The sequence below is a fragment of the Hemitrygon akajei genome, unplaced genomic scaffold (assembly GCF_048418815.1).
Source record: "Hemitrygon akajei unplaced genomic scaffold, sHemAka1.3 Scf000076, whole genome shotgun sequence".
NCBI classification, from domain to species: domain Eukaryota; kingdom Metazoa; phylum Chordata; class Chondrichthyes; order Myliobatiformes; family Dasyatidae; genus Hemitrygon; species Hemitrygon akajei.
This window is the reverse complement of record NW_027331962.1, coordinates 3,749,273-3,769,360: the sequence shown is the minus strand read 5'-3', so window position 1 is coordinate 3,769,360 and position 20,088 is coordinate 3,749,273. Positions and strand designations below refer to the sequence as shown.

The 20,088-nt window shown below is 43.5% G+C and overlaps 1 protein-coding gene across 1 annotated transcript in view; it reads left to right on the top strand.

Annotated features, from left to right (window-relative positions):
- The first annotated feature begins 3,221 nt into the window (after positions 1 to 3,221).
- Positions 3,222 to 20,088, top strand: part of LOC140722389 (uncharacterized) — a 278,780-nt gene continuing 261,913 nt past the window's right edge. The window contains exons 1-4 of the mRNA XM_073037140.1: positions 3,222 to 3,327; positions 5,418 to 5,705; positions 6,965 to 7,131; positions 13,419 to 13,590. Coding sequence (XP_072893241.1) covers positions 3,318 to 3,327; positions 5,418 to 5,705; positions 6,965 to 7,131; positions 13,419 to 13,590 — 637 coding nt within the window. The 5' untranslated portion in view covers positions 3,222 to 3,317. The remainder of the gene's footprint in view (positions 3,328 to 5,417; positions 5,706 to 6,964; positions 7,132 to 13,418; positions 13,591 to 20,088) is intronic.

Below are 20,088 nucleotides of genomic sequence, written 5' to 3'. Positions count from 1 at the left end.
TCTGACAATAAACTGGCCCTAACTGGTACAATAAATTGAAGTGACGACGCCAATCCAACCGGACTAGGATGCGGGTTGCGATTCCTCTCCAGAGCAGATCAAGTATTCTGGAGAGAGGAAATTACTGCACCGCTTGCACTACAGTATTAATTCTGGTTCAGACAACTTGTAAGAGTGACTTGTGCATGGAAATTAAGCTTTTATGTGGTTTAGCACAAGCGTTGTGGAACAATATGTGGCGTTACATGCTGAATAGATTGAAGTTCAGGTTTCTGAGCGAGTTATCAACTGAACATTGCTCAGAGTCTGTTCACTTACTGGTAGGGACATAAAATTCAGATGTTCAGACCTGGAGTCCAGCACCAGGTAAGGACAGGGTCATAGGGGAAATGCGATGCTGCTTTATTACGTCCACTGGTCGCCCTAGTAATGCTATTGTTTCTATCAGTTCAATATTGTCCTGCGGATTGCGTGGATTAACGAATATGTGTGTTTTATTCTGTTTGTGTGTTTGTGTATTTAGGATAAAAATTCCTGTAATAAATCTCACTGACAGTTGATAAAAGTATGGAAGTCTACACTCAGGGGGTACGTTTTTATGTACCCCTGTACCTAATGATGTGACACTGAGTGAATGCTCGGGGTTTACTGCGGCTGCACCCCGTCCACATTCTATGTTCGGTGCTCAGTGACGCTCTCTTGCACTCCGCTGTTGGAGTGCGTGGTTATTTGAGTTCTTGCCGCTTTCCTGTCGGATTTAATCAGTCTGCCCAATTTCACTGAGCTCTCTCATTAACGCGGCCTTTAGAACCGCTGTTCACCGGATTTTCCTTTGGTTTGATTCCGGACCATTCTCAGTAAACCGAGAGATTTATACTTGAGAATCCAAGCTGCTGATCAGTTTCCGTAACACTCAGACCACCCGGTCTGGCACCAGCCATCACTCCACGGTCAACGTCACTTACATCACATTTATTTCCTCTTCAGATGTTTGGCCTGAATAACAACTGAACCCGTTGACCATATCTGCATGTGTTTGTGCTTTGAGTTGCAAGCAGATGATTAACAGATTCGTATTAATGAGCTGGTATAGAGTTGTACCTAACAAAGAGGCCATTTAGTGCATTTCCCATTTAGGCAAACCCTCACCCATCTCGAATATGAACACGGATGAGATCTGGGCCTGATTATTGACGATTTGCATGTTTGTAACAACAGCCTGTCGCTGTCAAGGCAGTGGATAAAACACTGTTATAAGGTGGGGATAATCTGGAGAGAGAGAGACCCGTCACTGCTCCCTCTAAACTGCGTGTCTGCATAACCAAAATGCTCCCACGAACGGAGTTTCCAGCACTTTATAAGAGGACGCAAGAATATGGCATTGGGGCGAAAAACAAATCAGCCATGATTGAATGATGGAGGAGACTCGATGGACTGAATCACTTCATTCTGCTCTGATATCTTATCATGACTGAATGATGAGTCCTTCATATCCCGTATCAGGATTTGTGACGTGTGAGGGACAATTACATATTTGTTCAATGAGATTCTTTTATTTGTCTTCAGCGTTTAAATTTCAGTGAGATTCGCTTTTGAAAAAATTGAGCAGAAATATTTTTTTCTCCTTTGTATTGTTAATGCGCTTCATTATCTCTCTGGTTAAAGTTAGACCTGCGGTGAGAGATTTATTGGAAGAAAAGCCCACAGCTGGAAAGAAGCCACGAATGAGAACGAGGGAACAGCGACAAGTGAACCAGCCCGAGGACTGAGAGTACCAACTGAAGAGAACCCTCTGACTCAGAGTTTTCATTGATTCAGTCAGGAGAAAGTTTGGTGAGTCTCATTCACTCGAACACTGGTCCTGTAAACATTACATATCTTCACAAAGGAAGGTACGAAATAGGTGGGATGCCTCGGTCAGTCCCAGTTGCAATCACTCCAGGTCTGTTAATGTGCTTTCAGAAGCCCAGCTCTTTACAGTCACTCACATTCTCTGAGTGTTTGCTCATTTGAAGGTCCTGCATCATCTGAAGTAGCTTTTGGTTAGTTCTGATGTTTCCTTGTTACGTTATAATCATCTTAAAATGCGTTGACGATTTCATCCCTTTATAAGAAGCCCCAAGTGTGTCGTGTTGTAGTGATTGTAGAAATGTGGAATTACCATGAACTGCAGTAACATGCCCTTGATCCCACTGGCTATTGCAATCTGCAGTGATATACTTACCCTCGAATATATCGTCGCGTAGGCCTCTGCTGAGAACAGACCATTTATAAAGCAAAATATCCCAACACTGCATTTTATTCAGTCCTAACTAGCACATGGCAACCCATAATTTACATTGACATACCTTGGCCTCATCAAGTACTTTTCTGCTAATTACATTGTCAGAACCTGTGAACGTGACATTAAGCAGAGGTGGAAATTCAAAGTTATGTTCCCATGGATGTTGTGCATGGGAGTTCAGCTAAGCCTTTGACAAGGTGTCACATGACAGCTTGATCTCGATGATCAGGTCCCATGCTGTCCGGAGAGAGCAAATTGGATGTATTCTAAATTAGCTCCAAGGTAGCAAGCAAAGAGTGGTGGTTGAAGGTTTCTCCTCGCAATGGAGGCGAGTAAATAGTGGTGTGCCGTGAGGCTACAATTTGGGACCTTTGATATTCGTTATTTTATAGCAATGATTTGGATGCGGTTGCACAAGGATTACTTGACAGGTAAGTTCGCAGAATGCACAACATTAGTAGTTGCTGTTCACAGAGAAGATTATCGTAGCATCTAGGGGATCTAAATGGACAGGGGCTGGTAAAGAGATTGCAAACCCAATCTGATCAGCAGCGGATTAATGCAGATGTTGGGGATCATGTGGAGGAAACAGCCAGAGGAAGTGGATGAGGCAGGTGCAGTTGCATAATTCAAAAAGCAGTTGGGGTGTGTAGATGGAGTGAAGAGGCCAGAAGGGAGATGGCCCCATCACAGGAAATTGTGACCATCTCAGTGGGCACTGTGGTTGGCATTGTCTCGTTGGGTTGAACGCTCTGAATTTGCATTTTATTGCTCTGTGACTCTGTCAGTAGATGCCCCAGGTATCAGTGGACAGATATGGTGTGGAAGTGGTTACTAACAGGGAATGTTTGGTCCCCATGCCAAATGCTACAGGGGTTGGAAATACTGTCATATTTGCAAAGTAGTCGTACTCTCCGACTCACTGTCTACTTGTTGTGAAATTTAGAGCATCACCAGCAGGTGGAGCTGTCCTGCAGAGCGACCAAAGTGTAAACAAGACGACGACAATCAACAATCGTCAGTCAGAATCAGAATGGACAAAGGTATGATCACAGGGATCTTTGAATTAAACTTTTATCGCGTTTGTACACAATAGTTCAGATGAAAAAAACTGACACAGGTGTTAACAGGGCATAGAAAAGTTTCATCAAGCAGTGTCATTTATCCCACTGGTAAAGCGGCCTTGAGTAATTTATCAATCCAACAGTTCCAGCGCAGGGACCTGACACCAGTAATGGTCGAATCACTCCGCTCATCATACAAAGCTTCAGCTGAGTGAAAGGAGCAGGGGCTCCTGAATCATGTGGTCGTGAGTGAAACACAGACAGGAATGTGACAGCGATCTTGTCGTTTATGTGAATGTTCAGGGTCAGGGTCCGTTTCACCTCCAGACAGGCCCTGATGTGTAAGACATCTTCAACTTTCATTTATAAAATTCAGAAGCAGATGATAGGAGCACTTCTGGGATTTCCGAGATTCTATGATAACACAGCATTTCAGGTTTTGGAAGGAAAGCTACCAACTCCCCACTGGTTTTTCTTGCCTGCTACGCAAAGGAGGAGGGGTGTCACCGAAATCTGTTTTCTGTAGCGGAGCGGTGATCATTGCCGGTGCTGGGAATGGCTGAGGAACAGGAGGCAGCTCATTGTAGATACACTTGTGACCTGCTTCGGAGTTTTAATACCCCAGTGAATGTCTGGGCTGTGGAGAAATGGTGAACCTCAGTTTCTAAATATCTCCCTCTTGATATGATCTTCTACCTGAATTTAAATTCCCAGGATCTTGGCTAGAAAGCCCGGCATAACCAATGACCAAATGTCTCTGTCACCTGTAGACATTGTGATTGTGCTCAAATCTGAGATTCCAGCTGGAATAAAAAACGATTCTCCAGCCTGGAAACGGGTCCTTCGGCCCATATAATTCATGCTGATCTAAATGTCTCATTTTCCTGCAGTTTTCCCAAATTTCCCTCGTAAACTTCTCCCCTTTTTCCTGCCCACATGCTCTCAATTTTGTAATTTTATTTGTGTTTCGGCCTCCTCTGGATGCATGTAATTTACACCCATCAGCCACCACGTGGAAAAAAACCCTTTGGTCCCTTTTAAATCTTTGCCCTCGAGTCTCAGACTCCCCTACACGGGGAAAAAGACTGTGACCATCTACCCTATCTGCACCCCTGATTACTCTGTGTGTGTGTGTGTGTGTGTGTGTGTGTGTGTGTGTGTGTGTGTGTGTGTGTGTGTGTGTGTGTGTGTGTGTGTGTGTGTGTGTGTGTGTGAGAGTGTGTGTGTGTGTGTGTGTGTGTGTGTATGTGTCAGGTCACGCTTCAAGCTCCTGAGCTCCAGAGCAAGCTGTCCCAGCCCAACCATATAACACAAAAAACAACACCCTAGTCCAGTACCGTAGTGTTCATTCTTCACTTCATACTTTCCAGCCTCATCACCTCCATCCTATAGATTAGCAACTGCAACTACACACAAAGCTCTATAACCAAGACTTTGCCAATGACATGCATAGTTGTTACATGACGATCAGCAGGTGGGGGAGAAGATGGGAACCAGGGGAGAGGTCAGCATAGATCTCAAGGGAATGTTCAGCCTGCGACCCAGGGGACCGGACAATGTGCATCTCAAGGGAATGGTCAGTTGGTGACCAAGGGGACTGGAGAAAGCAACTCCAGTCCCCTTGTCCAGTCTCCAGCCCCTCGTGTGACAAAGCAACTGGAGAATGTGTGATCCAGCAGACTGGACCATGTGTAATCCCGTTGCTGGTCTTTGTGTGACACAGACTACTGGACAGTTAGTGACCGAGGGAGATTTTAACTTGTGGAAGATAATCACAGTGATATTTCCCAGGATCACCGGACACCGGTGCATTATGATCCCGTGGTCATCCGTGCGTTCAACTGCTGTGATTGGTATTACTGTGCCTATCCTGCAATTTTACTGGGAGTAAATGTGTCCAGTCACCGGCTTATCGGGATGGTCACCTGACAGGATGTACGGTTCACATTAACCAGCATAGCTTCACTCCAAATCTGGTCAGCCAGAGTCTCGGCTCCATTGCAATCTGAATCAGTTTTGCTCAGATCTAAATCATACTTGTATAACCTGCAATTCATCACTTATTTCAGGTGGGAAATTGAAACGAGCAGCGAAAAGACTGAAGAGGATTTTACCAGGCGGATCATCGAGGGAAGATGATCTGGACACGGGAAGCAAGGTACCAAAGCAGGGTCAAATTGAGAGCGATGTCCCAATGGAATGCGGTCCGGCCGCAGAGGAGGAGGAGCAAATTCAGCCCAGAGACAGTGACGTCAGAGACACTGATCCGGACCCTGGAACCGGCACAAGTGAGGCGACTGTCTGTCAGCTCGGAAGCTCATTGAACACAGAACTGTCAAGTCCCCAAGAAGGAGCGGGTGAGTGAAATATGAGGGTGATGTGCTCAGAGAATGCGGCAGGGTGGAGGGTAAAGGTGAGGCCTTGTTGGAGGGTTGGTCAGAGGAGAGGGAAAATGTGTGGGTGTGGTACATGTGGTGCACTGGGCAGTCGTTACCCCAGTACAGGAAATGTACTACCTGCTCTGAGGATTTCCAGGATGTGAATTGGAGGAAATGCAGCTGTCCAGATGAGGAGAGTGTTTCCGGGATGTGTATCGGGGAAATGTATTCGCCAGGATGGAGAGAGTATCTCTGGGAAGCGAATATTACCAACAGTCCCAACATTTATGCCCATCCAAATTTAAATAGGTGAATGGGTCGGATGGGGGATGGACTGGTTTATATTAAATGTGGTCCTTCTATTACGTAATGCCTAGAACATTGTTGGGTAGGCTTTAAGGCAAGTGTTACATTCAAGTCAAGTCAAGTCACTTTTTTATTGCCATTTCGACCATAACTGCTGATACAGTACATAGTAAAAATGAGTCGCTTTTCAGGACCATGGTGCTGTATGACACATTACAAAAACTAGACTGAACTACGTAAAAAACAACAGAGGAAAAGAAGACCCCGATGATCTTCTCAGCTGACCTCACTATACGCTGCAGGGTCTTGCGATCTGAGATGGTGCAATTTCCGAACCAGGCAGTGATGCAGCTGCTCAGGATGCTGTCAATACAACCACCTTAGAATGTGATGAGGATGGGGGGTGGGAGATGGACTTTCCTCAGCCTTCGCAGAAAGTAGAGACGCTGCTGGGCTTTCTTTGCTATGGAGCTGATGTTGAGGGAGCAGGTGAGATTCTCCGCTAGATGAACTCCAAGAAAATAGTTGCTCTTAACGATCTCTACCGAGGAGCCGTGGATGTTCAGCGGGGATTGGTCACTCCGTGCCCTCCTGAAGTCAACAACCATCGCTTTTGTTTTGTTCACATTCAGAGACAGCTTGTTGGCTCTGCACCAGTCCGTTAGCCGTTGCACCTCCTCTCTGTAAGCTGACTCGTCGTTCTTGATGTGTGTTGCAGCACAATCGTGGGTCAGCAGAGTGAACAGCAGTGGTCTGTGCCCACAGCCAAAGGGGGACTCCGTGCTCAGTGTGATGGTGTTGGAGACGGAAAATTAATCCAGTTTTGTATCTGTAGGCAGGTTCAAGACACGGTTTTTTGTTGAGTTGGGTGAGAGCGGTGGAGACGAGGGATATCTGAGTTCAAGCCTACATTTTCCTTTTTATATTCACAGAGCCAGAGTTTACAATCTCCGACCTCCTGGCACAGGGGGAGGAATATCGACTGTACCAACTGACAAAGTTCTACAGGGACAGACTCAAACAAGCAATTGAAGAAAAGGTTGAGAGACTGGGTTGGATGTTGACAAAGGAGGGACATTTCAGCAGACAAGAAAATGAGGTGAGTGCAGTTCGTGTATTGTCACTGATCTGCTGGTATCAGAGGGAATAGTGATCAACATTAATCTCCTGCACGTTTTAGGAGATCGACTCGGGAATGGAGACTTTGATCTCTGACTTGTCTCTCGCAGATCTGGTTTTAGTTTTTAAGGTGGGGAGCACTGGGAACTGCAAGTTTAGCATCACCTTTTCTTGTATCACCTGCTGTATTTATCAGTGTGAAGTAAGAGCAGTGGCTGCATATCTGGACTTCCAAAAGGCATTCGGTCTGAAACTAATTTCTAATCTTGGCTGAACCGTCGGGTAGCTTCACCTCATCTCATTAATCCAGGATGAGCATTAAACTGTCAATTGGGCCAACCGGCTTCACTGCGGTACCTGAGGGAGGGAAACCAGCTAACCACAGCTTGTCTTGGTTCCGTGAGTTCCCAAACAATGTGTGGCTGACTTGTCATAGTACAGTACAGAACCAGGCCTTTTGGCCCATCTATTCCATGCCAGACTACAGAATCTACTTATTCCCATTGACCTGCACCGGGCCATGGCGCTCTATACGCTCATTACGCATGCATCTATTCAGAATTCTCTTAACCACTTGCTCTACTTGCCCTGCTAGCTAGTTTCGCACTCTCACCACCCTCTGAGTAAACCGGTTTCACCTTTGTACCCTTTGAACTTTTCACCTTTCACCCTTTAGTGATAACCTCTTGTTGTAGTAACTCTTTACCTCAGTACAAAATGCCTGCTTGCATTTATCCTATCTATATCCCAATGTAATTGTCTACACTTCTATCAAATCTCCGCTCAGTCTTTCATGTTCCAATGAATAAAGTCCTAATCAGTTCACTCTTTTCTTATAACTTAGGTCTTCCAGTCCAGGTAACATCCTTGTAATATTTATTTTCTGTACTCTTTCAAGCTTATTTCCATCTGTCCTGCAGGTAGGTGTGCAGAACCGCACATAATATCCAAATTAGGCCTCTCCAACGTTTTATACAACATCATATCGTACACGATATTTTCAATTACCAAGGATAATCCACTAACAAACTTACTTTCAGAGCCTAGCAACATTTGCTGCCACTTTCAATGGCTTATGTACCTGTATTCCCAGATCACTTTGTTCTACCGGTCGCTGTGTAAGATCTACCCTGATAGGTCCATCCAAAGTGCTACATCTTGCAACTGTCTGCATCAAATTGCATCGGCCCCTTTTAAGTCCATTCTCCGGTTGGTCCAGACCTCACTGCAAGCTCTTGTAATCTTCCTCTTTGTCCACTGAACCTTCCCAATGTTGGAGTCATCAACAAATTTGCTGATGCTGTTAACCGTAATTTCATTCAGATCATTGATATAGATGACAAACAACAACAGGCACAGCACCGATCCCCGTGACACTGCACGAGATACAGGCGCCAAACAGAAATGCAACAGTCTATAGTGTTACTCCGGATTCTATCCAAAAAGTTAGTGTCTAATCCAGTTTACTACTTTATCTTGAATTCTAAGCAACTGAATCTTCTAGACCGACCTCCTATACGGGTCCTTGTCAAATACCGTGCTGAAGTCCATGTAGACAATATCCACAACCTTGCCTTCATCAACTTTCCTGGTAACTTCCTCGAAAATCTCCGAGATTCAATAGATGTGAAAGATCACGCACAAAGCTGATACCTTATGACCACAAACATCAATAGTTTGATCTAAAAGGGCAGAAGCAAGCACAAAACATAAAATAAATCTGGTGATCTAGCTGATATCTCATGATCCCAAAAAATCAACAGGTTGTCCTGAAAGGGAAGAAGATCAATAGGATTTCCTGAAAGGGAAGGGGCAAACAAAAAAATAAATCTGCTAACTTGCTGAATATCTGACTAATGAGAGACAGGGACACACCATTACAGGTCACTCTCCTTGGAGCTCACAAACAGTGATTGTCATGTCCTAGATCTGACCTATTCAGCCATGAGTGGTATTAGAAAACCAAGTGCGTTACACCCGTGAGTAACTCTGTTCTCGTTGGGATTCATTGGCGCTGTCTGTAATGAATCACACAGGCATTATCCAAAGGCAAGAGGTAATCTGTAAATATGTTGCTCATCTATAAATTCATCATCTGGAGACGTCTGCTTTACTGGTAAACCTTTAAATCTCCTTCACAACGGTAACTCCTCAGACCTGGTAGCAGTGAAACTGAGGGATTATTTTACAGTGCAGTGGACCATCAGGGAATTATGCTGATTTATTCCATAATTGTTGTCCATTATTCGTGTTATGGAAAAGCTTTCCAATTCCCTTCCGGTAACTGTTCTGGGAGATCAATCATTCAGATCTAGGACGTCGAACATAGAACATAGAATAATACAGCACAGTACAGGCCCTTCAGCCCACAATGTTGTGCCGACCCTTAAATGCTGCCTGACCCTTAAACCCTGCCTCTCTTATTTCTCAGAGCGATGTCCTAAGCCCATCCATATTCCTACTTCCTAAGAAGGTTGGCGTCATTCAATGTCTGTAGTGAGATGCTGAAGATGTTCTATAGGTCAGTTGTGGAGAGCGCCCTCTTCTTTGTGGTGGCGTGTTGGGGAGGAAGCATTAAGAAGAGGGACGCCTCACGTCTTAATAAGCTGGTAAGGAAGGCGGGCTCTGACGTGGGCAAAGTACTGGAGAGTTTAACATCGGTAGCTGAGCGAAGGGCGCTGAGTAGGCTACGGCCAATTATGGATAACTCTGAACATCCTCTACATAGCACCATCCAGAGACAGAGAAGCAGTTTCAGCGACAGGTTACCATCGATGCAATGCTCCTCAGACAGGATGAAGAGGTCAATACTCCCCAATGCCATTAGGCTTTACAATTCTACCTCCAGGACTTAAGAACTTTTTAAAAGCTATTAATGCTTTTTGAGACGGTGCTTTAGATGCATATCATATTTTTTTACTGAGTTAAGTATTGTATGTAATTAGTTTTGCTACAACAAGTGTATGGGACATTGGAAAAAAAGTTGAATTTCCCCATGGGGATGAATAAAGTATCTATCTATCTATCTATCTATCTATCTATCTATCTATCTATCTATCTATCTATCTATCTATCTATCTATTCAGTTACCTTAATGCCATCATAGGTGTATGTTGCTTGAAGACTATTCAATGTTTAATTCATAATTCATCTGTTAATCAGGAAACCCATGCCTGCATTCAGGAAGTCATTACCATTTTACGGTATGAGTGCCAGGCAGTAACCATCTCCATTATAAGATAGCCGCACTGACATTTCTTAATATTCTTTTGTCTTCACACATCATAAGACCATAAGGCATCAGAGCACAATTGGCCATTAGGCCCATCGATTCTGCTCCGCCATTACATCATGGGTGATTTACTATCCCTCTCGACCCCATTCTCCTGCCTTCGCCCAGTGAACTTTGCTGACCAGACTAGTCAAGAAGATACCAACCTCTGTTTTAAATATACCCAATGACCTGGTCTCCACAGCTGTCAGTTACAATGGATTCTGCAGATTCACTACTCCCTGGCTACATAAACTCCTCATTTCTGTTCCAAATGGACGTCCCTCTAATCTAAGGCTGTTCCGTCTGGTTCTAGACTCCCCCACTTAGAAACATCATTTCCACGTCCTCTCAATGCCTTTCGATATTCCGCAGGTTACAATTAGATTCCCCCTCATCCTTCCACACTCCAGCTATTACAGGTGCATCCAGGATACATTCCCGTCAAAATCTAGTTTAACATCACTGGTTCTGTTCGTTTAGATTCCTCTCCGGATTTTTCACAATGCCATCACATATTTTCTCTGATCAGGGGATCAAAATATGCGAGTGCGGTCTGGCCAGTGCATGTTCTTGTATTCTGATCCTCTCGAAGTGAATGCTAGCATTGTATTTGCCTTTCCTAACACAGACTCAAACTGCACGGAATCCTGCACCAGGTCTCCAGAGACTCTTTACAACTCCGATTTCTGAATTTTCTCCCAGATTCAAAAATAGTCTACGTCTTCATTATTTCTGCTAATGTATATGGCCATGTACCTCACTATACGACATTCCAATTGCCACTGATGTGTCCATTTTTTCATAGGTCCATGTCCTCCCGCGAAATCCCTGCTACCTCAATACTTCCCCTCCCTCCCCATATCTTCGTAACACCCACAATAATGGTCATAAAGCCTACAAATCATTGACATAACGGAAAAAGAAACTGTCTCAAAACCAACCACTGCAGAACACCACTGGTCACCAACATTCGACCAGAGAAAGCCCTATTTGTTCCATTCTAGGCTTCCTGGCAGTCAGACAAATCTGTCTGGAGAACATCTTAGATCATCTATCCATGCCAGTGTCTTTCTTGTCCTACTGTCGGCCCTTGTTAAACGGCGTCATGTGGGACACCTGGTCAAAGGTTCTCGGGAAGTCCAAGTAAACAACTTGCATTGATTCTCTGTTGTCGACCCAGCATGCTGTTCTCTCAAAAACTTCCAACAGTTCTGTCAGGCAAGATTCCCTTCCATGGATGTTGGCCTTTTTCTTATCATGTGCGTCCAAATACCCCGAAACCTTATCCTCAATTATCGACTGCTGACATCTTCCCAAACGCTGATCAGAATAACTGGCCTATAGTTTAAAATGATCAGTCCTCCGGAACCATTCCAAAATCTAGTGATTCTTGAGCGATCATAACGAATGTCTCCACAATCTCTTCAGCCTCCTCCTTCAGAAGCAATCGGGTGAGTTGATCTGGACTCATCTATCTTCAGAACTTTCAGCTTACCAAGCGCCTTCTCCTCAATAATTGCAAACACACTCACTTCTGCCACCGGACATTCTCAAATATCTGGCACGTTCTAGTGTTTTTACAGTGAGGACTGACGCAAAATGCCGACCAATAACTTCCGGCATTTCCTTGTCCCCTGACAGTACCTCTCCACTGTCATTTTCCGGTGGTCCAATATCCACTCTCCTCTCTTTCAATCTTCATATATCAGACGTACGTTTTGGTAAGCTATTTTACATCATTCTCTAGCCTGCCTTCTTATTTCATATTTTCTCTATTTGCGGTTTTTGAATTGCCTTCTGTTGATTTCCAAAAACATCCCAGTCCTCCAGTTTTCTACTATATTTTGTAATACTCTGTGCCCTCTCCTTTGCTTTTGTGCTGCTTTGACTACCTCGTCAGCCACGGTTGATCATCCTCCCTTTAGAGTAATTCTTCATCTTCATGATCATTTGTCCTGCACCTTCTGAATTGCTCCGAGAAACTTCAGCCATTCCTGCTCTGCCGTTGTCCCTGTTAGTGTCATTTTCGAATTTATTATTGCCCAGTTCCTCTCTCATGCCGAGGTAATTCCTTTATTCTACTGTAGCACTGATACCTCTGACTTTACTTTCTCCCTTTCAACCTGCTGGCTGAGTTCTGCTATTTTATGATCACTGCCTCTTAAGGGTTTCTTTAGCTGAAACTCCCTAATCAAATCTGGTTCAATACACAACACAGAATCCAGATCCGCCTTTCCTATAGTGGGCTCAGCCATAGGCTTCTCTCAAAAGCCATCTCATAGGCATTCTATGAATTCCCTCACTTGGGATTCAGCACCGACCTGATTTTCCAAAGCTACCTGGATATTGAAACTCCCCGTGACAATTTTAGCATTGACCTTTTTCCATGCCTCTTCTCTCCCCCGTTGTAATTTGTAGCTCACATCCTGGCTACTGTTAACATGCCTGTATATAATTTCCATCAGGGTCATTTTACCTACGCAGTTTCTTAACATCCACATCGTCTAATCCGACATCACCTCTTTCCCACGACTTTTCATTTTTAATGACAGCAGCTTCGACCCAACACTTTCACCTACCTGCGTATCCTTTCGATTCAATATTTATCCTTGGATTTAAGCACCCAACTATAAACTTTGTCAGCCACGATTCAGTGATGCCCGCCATCCATTTGTTTTTGCTCTCTCTCTCCCCTCTCTCCCGTTCTTGTTGTCACATCTTGTTGATGTAATGCTGCACATTGACAGATCAAGGAAATTAATCACATTGCATCTACTGCAGGGTGTCAGGAAATCCTTATTCTTACACACTATTGATTTAGAATTTCCTTCAGTTACTGTTTCTCTGTTAATGACTGAACCCAGAGAGGATGAGGCAACAGCCCAGTGACTGCATCTGTTCTGAAGCTACCGGGGCCATGAACAGATATTTTCCTGCACATTCTCCATGTCTGTCTGTCTGCTCCACAATAAGTCCATTGTTTCCTTTTGTAGAAAGTCACTGAGCTGACAGAGAAGGGAAACCGGCCAGAGAGTTCCAGACTCTTCCTCAGTTTGGTGATGGGCAAAGGCTCCCGGGCCCGGAGGGCGATGTGGGAATCCTTTGTGATGTGGAGGACTGAGTTACCGAAGTTGGACAGAATACTGAGGGAAATACAGGAGCTCGGTATGTTAAAACCACGCACTGAACACAAAGGCACATTGAGATAAACATTTTAGTTATTTTAATTATCTTAGCTCTGTTTCCATGGATTATTTAAATATTTAAACAGGTCCTGATCCACAGAAATACATGAACATCGCTCAAGGTTTATCGGAATTACCCACTCAGCTGATTGGTGAGTGATCAAATGCACAGTTCAAACCACATCTCAAGTGTTAGTCTGTGACTTGGCAAAGCCTGGGAATCAAAATTCGCCATTAGTCATTCGCTGATCTCTGGATTCAAGTAACAATTCAAAGAATCTCTCTTTGCAGTCTGAATATTCTACAATATATTTTTCTATTAATCCAGCTGTTGGTTCTGCTGAAGCCTTCACTCCAGGTCCTCACGCTCCGGGAATCCCAACATACCCCAAGCTGGCTACTGATACACTGTATGACCCAGTCCAGGTGACTTTTCTATCTTCAGACTTTTCATCTTCCAAGCCCCTTTTCCTTTGTAATAGCACTACACGCAATTCTGTTCGCTGATGTTCTTTACCTTTTGGATATTCTGCTAGTGACTTGCACAGAGTTTGTCTGGCATTTCCTATTCACCCATTACTGCAACTACAACAGCAGTTTCTAGTGGTCCGATATCGACCCGCTCCCCTTTTCCACTCTTTATATATCTGGGAAAGAAAAAAAAATACTTTGGTATCCTTTCTTATATTATTGACCATTTCCTTGCATTTCCTGCACATTCATGTATAACTAGGAGCATCGATAACATAGTTGCCTCCGACATGACCCTAGTCACCAGACTCTAGACACTAGAATACTACAGCACAGTACAGGCTCTTCCGCCCTGGATGTTGTGCCGACCCATGTATTCCTTTAAAAAGAGTACTAAACCCACACTACCCCGTCACCCTCTATTTTTCTTTCATCCATGTGCCTGTCCAAGAGGTTCTTATATACTCTTAATGTTTTAGCCTCCACCACCATCCCTGGCAAGTTGTTCCAGGCAACCACAACCCTCTGTAAAAACTTACACCTGATGTCTCCCCTAAACATCCCTCCCTTAACATTGTACATATGCCCTCTAGTGTTTGCTGTTTGTGCCCTGGGAAACAGGTACTAGCAATCCACCCTATCTATGCCTCTCATAATTTTTTAGTCCTCTATCAAGTGCCCTCTCATCCTTCTACGCTCCAAAGAGAAAAGTCCCAGCTCTGCTAATCTTGCTTCACATGACTTGTACTCCAAACCAGGCAACATCCTCGTAAATCTCCTCTGCACCCTCTCCATAGCTTCCACATCCTTCCTATAATGAGGTGACCATAAGTGAACACAATACTCTAAGTGCGGTTTCACCAGAGATTTGTAGATTTGCAACTTGGCCTCTCTACTCTTGAACTCAATCCCCCTATTAATGAAGCCTAGCATCCCATAGCCCTTCTTAACTATCCTATCAACCCGTGCAGCGACCTTAAGGGATATATGGATTTGAAACCCAAGGTCCCTCTGTTCATCCACACTCTTAAGTAACCAACGATTAAACTTGTACTCAGCATTCTGGTTTGTCCTTCCAAAATGCATCACCTCACACTCATCCGGATTGAACCCCATCTGCCACTTTTCTGCCCAAATCTACACCCTGTCTATATCCTCTTGTAACCTTCGACAACCTACAGCTCCATCCACATCTCCTCCAATCTTCATGTCATCCACATATTTACTCACCCATTCTTCCACCTCTACATCCAGGACTTTTATAAAAATCACAAATATCAGGGGTCCCAGGACAGATCCCTGCGGCACTCCACTAGTCACCGACCTCCAGGCAGAATACTTTCCTTCCACTACGACTCTCTGCTTTCATACTGTAAGCCAATTATTTATCCAAACAGCCAAGGTTCCATTTATCCCGTGCCTCATGATTTTCTGGATGAGTCTCTCGTGAGGGACCTTGACGAATGCCTTGCTAAAATCCATGTAGACCACATCTACTACCGTACCTTCATCAATTGCTTTTTGTTACCTCTTCAAAAAACTCAATTAGCCTCGTGAGGCACGACCTTCCCTTCACAAAGCCATGTTGACCCAGACGGTAAATTCCAGGCACCAACAACTCTGTTAAAAAACTACCCACAATTGCTGTAAGTTTACCCCATCTCACCTTAACCAAATTCCCTCTGGTATTAGACACCTGTCATATGCAAAAAAAAAATAAGGCTGTCGACCCAGACTCTTATCTCTCAAACTTGTACACCTCAGTCAGATCTCTATTCTAATTCCAGAATAAACAAACCAGGTTTATCAAACCTCTACTTGTAGCACATGTCACCGAACCCAGGCATCATCCTGATGAACCTGTTCTGCACCCTCTCCAATCCTTCCAAGAGCTGGACAATCAGAATTGAACACAATACTCCAGATGCTCCCTAAAACCATAAGACCTAGTAGCAGAATTCGGCTCAGTGAATTTGCTCTTCAATTCCTCTCTATCCCATTATCCCAGTAAACGTTGACGCTCTTCCTAATCAGGAACATATCGACCTGCATTTTAAATATATACAATGAAGTGTCTTCCTCAGCCGTCTATGACAATAATTTCACAGATTCACCACCCGCCAGCCAACACATTTCTCCCAGTTTGTGTCCTCGGCAGCCAGGACAATTCCCCACAGTTCTCAAGCATGATAATATTTTGTATGAGCCTCCCATGTGGGACTTTGCCAAACACTCTACCAATATACAAGTAGACAATATCCATGTGAAACTTCATCCATCACCTTTGTCACCTCCTGGAGGAACTCAATCAAGCTGGCAAGACACAAACCCGACCCAAAGCCTTCCTACTGAACCTCAAACCACCTCATACATCCTCTCTGTCATACTCCCATGGGGCAGAACATATAAAAGGCTCAATGACAGCTTTATTCTTGATTTATAAGACTACTAAATGGTCACCTACTATGTTATTATTGGCTCTTAATAATAATAAGACAGTTTTATATCTAAAATTATAGCATCGTACATCTCGTAACTAATAGCAACTCAGATAACAACTTAGATAACCACAATATACTCACAGGAGAGCAGACAGAATACCATTCGGGTTTGAACAACAGATAACAGATTATGTAATTCTATTTCAAATGCTGCGGAAAGCAGAACATTTTCAGTTATATTGTCAATCAGAAAAAAAACATATCTGATTCTGTTCCTCGTGTGTTTAAATTTAGTTCCAAATATATATAAAATTCATACAATGCTTGTGAAATTTCTACAACTGATGAAGCATTCGCGTAAAATAATCATCCTATTAATAACCACAGAGGAACAACGACCATTATCAAAATAAATGGAGGGATTTTCCAAAGCGACTCACTAAGCCCACTATGGTTTTGTCTAGCTTTAAGCCCACTCATAGTTTAATGAAACAGATAAAAATCAGGTATCTAATCAGAAAAAAATACGAATTATACCTTGACACAGCTATTCATTGAGGATTTGAAATTATTTGCTCTTGCATCAGTAAAGCTGAAACAAACAATTCAAATACTGGAACTAATTTCCAAATATATAAGCATGAACTTTAGACTAGGAAAGTACAGAACATGATTAAACATAAAGAAAGGTGCAATAGAGCCGGTAGAATATCAAACAGAGCATCAGGATGCAATGCAACAGAATATGAAACGGATATTTAGGATATCAATAAGCAAAGAAAATGGATAATAGTATGATAAAGGAAAACCTTCCAACAAAATGAACTTCAAGGCTGAAGAAAATCTGAGTTTACTGCTTGGCTGAACAAACTTTGAATTTACATCAAGGATCAAGAAAATCTGCCAAACAGAGCTGAACAGTAAAAATATAACAAAAGCAGTTAACACTGACTGTGCCCATATTGATGTATAATTTTGGTAAAATATCCTGCTCAGAAACAGATCTGGAAAATATGCAAAACAATAAGAACTTAATAGCAATTTCTGGAAAACCCCATGTGCACTGGAGCGCACTTGGATTGATATGAACGAGGACAGTATGAGGATGATGAATAACAGATCTAAAAAAATGATAATTTCTGCAGATAATGGACATCCAAATCAACATGAGAGGAAGGAAAGAAAGGCAGAGGAATCAGTATCACTGCATTAAGGGGAATTATAGAGGCATTGGAGAAGAGCTCAAAAACGTTATTTCGAGCGGTCACTAACAGAAATGACGGCAAAGCAGCAATGGCTGCATTTTCTGGGAGATATTTAGAGGGCGTAGGATAGATCCTTCCCAAAGAAGAAGATGTAGTCTAACGACATGATGATGTAACAGTGCCTGATCATAAAAGCAAAGGAGGGAGCAGTCAATAATGCAAAAAAATAATAATAATAGTGGAACGTCAAATGATCCGGAAAAAAAATAAAATCAACAGAAGGGAACTAAAAACCCATAAGGAGGGGAAAGGTGAGAGATGTAATTTATCAATAATATCAAAAAGGATACCATTTTTCAGACTTCTGAAGAGTAAACTAGATTCCATAGTCCGTATCAGTCTGACGGAAAATGAAGATGGAGTGATAGTTCTGGTAGATAAGGAAATAGCGGAGGAACTGCATACCCATGTTTTCATCACTCTTCACTATCAGAGACCCTATCAATATGCCATAAATTCGAGAGTGTCGTTGGACAGAAGTGAACTGAACTTGCATGACTAAGGATAATCAGCATGGGATGCTCAAAAGCTCTGAGGGTAGATAGGTAAACTGGACCATATGGACAACAACGCAGGGTACTAAAGGAGGTAGCCTCGGAAATTGTGAAGGAGTGATCTTTCAGTTATCAAGAAATGCTGGCTTAGTTCGGGAAAAGCTGCGGCAGCCAGATCTCTGGCACTGAGTCTGGTTCTGCAGTGCAGAACGGAGGGACGAGGAAGAGGAGAGCGGTAGTGATAGGGGACTCCATAGTCAGGGGTACAGACAGGAGATACTGTGATTGTGACAGAGACTCCCGGATGGTTTGTTGCCTCCCGGGTGCCATGGTCAGGGATGTCTCTGATCGCCTGCACAGCATTCTCAGGTGGGAGGGTGATCAGCCAGATGTCGTGGTACACATTGGTACCAACGACATAGGTAGAAAGAGTTAGGATGTCCTGAAGAGTGAGTACAGGGAGCTTGGTAGGAAGTTGAAAAACAGGACATAGAGGGTCGTAATCTCCGGATTTCTGCCTGTGCCACGTGCCAGTGAGGGTAAGAATGCGATGCTCTGGCAGATGAACACATGACTGAGAAACTGGTGTAGGGGGCAGGGTTTCAGATTTCTAGATCATCGGGACCTCTTCAGGGGCAGGTGGGACCTGTACAAGAGAGACGGTTTACACCTGAACTACAAGGGCACCAATATACTTGCAGGGAGGTTTGCTAGTTTTATTGGGGAGGGTTTAAACTAGATGGGAACCAGAGTGCCAGAGTAGATAGTGGAACAGGGGTAAAAATAAATGATGTTGGTAGTTCATGCAAAGTCACAAATAGCAAGGTTTTGTGTGGTGGTAACAATCTTCTGAGGTGTGTATATTTCAAAGCGTGGAGTATTGTGGGAAAGGCAGACGAGCTGAGGGCCTGGATTGACACATGGAATTATGACTTCATAGCCATTACTGAAACTTGGCTACAGGAGGGGCAGGACTGGCAGCTCAGTGTTCCAAAGTTCTAATGTTTCAGACGTGATAGAGACAGAGGGATGAAGGGTGGGTGGTGGCTTTGCTAGTCAGGGAAAATATTACAGCAGTGCTTCGGCAGGACAGATTAGATGGCTTGTCTGCTGAGGCCATATGGGTGGAGCTGAGAAACAGGAAGGTATGACCACATTAATAGGGTTGTATTATAGACTACCCAATAGTCAGCGAGAATTGGAGGAGCAAATCTGCAAAGAGATAACAGACAACTGCAGGGGACTGAAATTTGTGATTGTAGAGGATTTTAATTTTCCACACATTGATTGGGACTCCTATACTGTTAAACGTCTAGATGGGTTAGAGTTTGTAAAATGTGTTCAGGAAAGTTTTCTAAATCAATATATAGATGTTGTAACTAGGGAGATGCAATATTAGATCTCCTATTAGGAAATGAGTTAGGGCAGATGACGGAAGTCTGTGTAGGGAAGCACTTTCGTTCCAGTGATCATAACGTCATTAGTTTCAACTTGATCATGGATAAAGATAGATCTGGTCCTCGGGTTGACGTTCTAAACCTGAAAAAGGCCAAAATTGAAGATATGAGAAGGGATCTAAAATTCGTAGATTGGGACAGGTTGTTCTCTGGCAAGGATGTGATTGGTAATTGGGAGACCTTCAAAGGAGAAATTTTGAGAGTGCAGAGTTTGCATGTTCCTGTCAGGGTTAAAGGCAAAATGAATAAGAATAAGGAGCCTTGGCTATCGAGGGATATTGGAACTCTGATAAAGAAGAAGAGAGAGATGTATAACATGTATAGGCAACAGGGAGGAAATAAGATGCTTG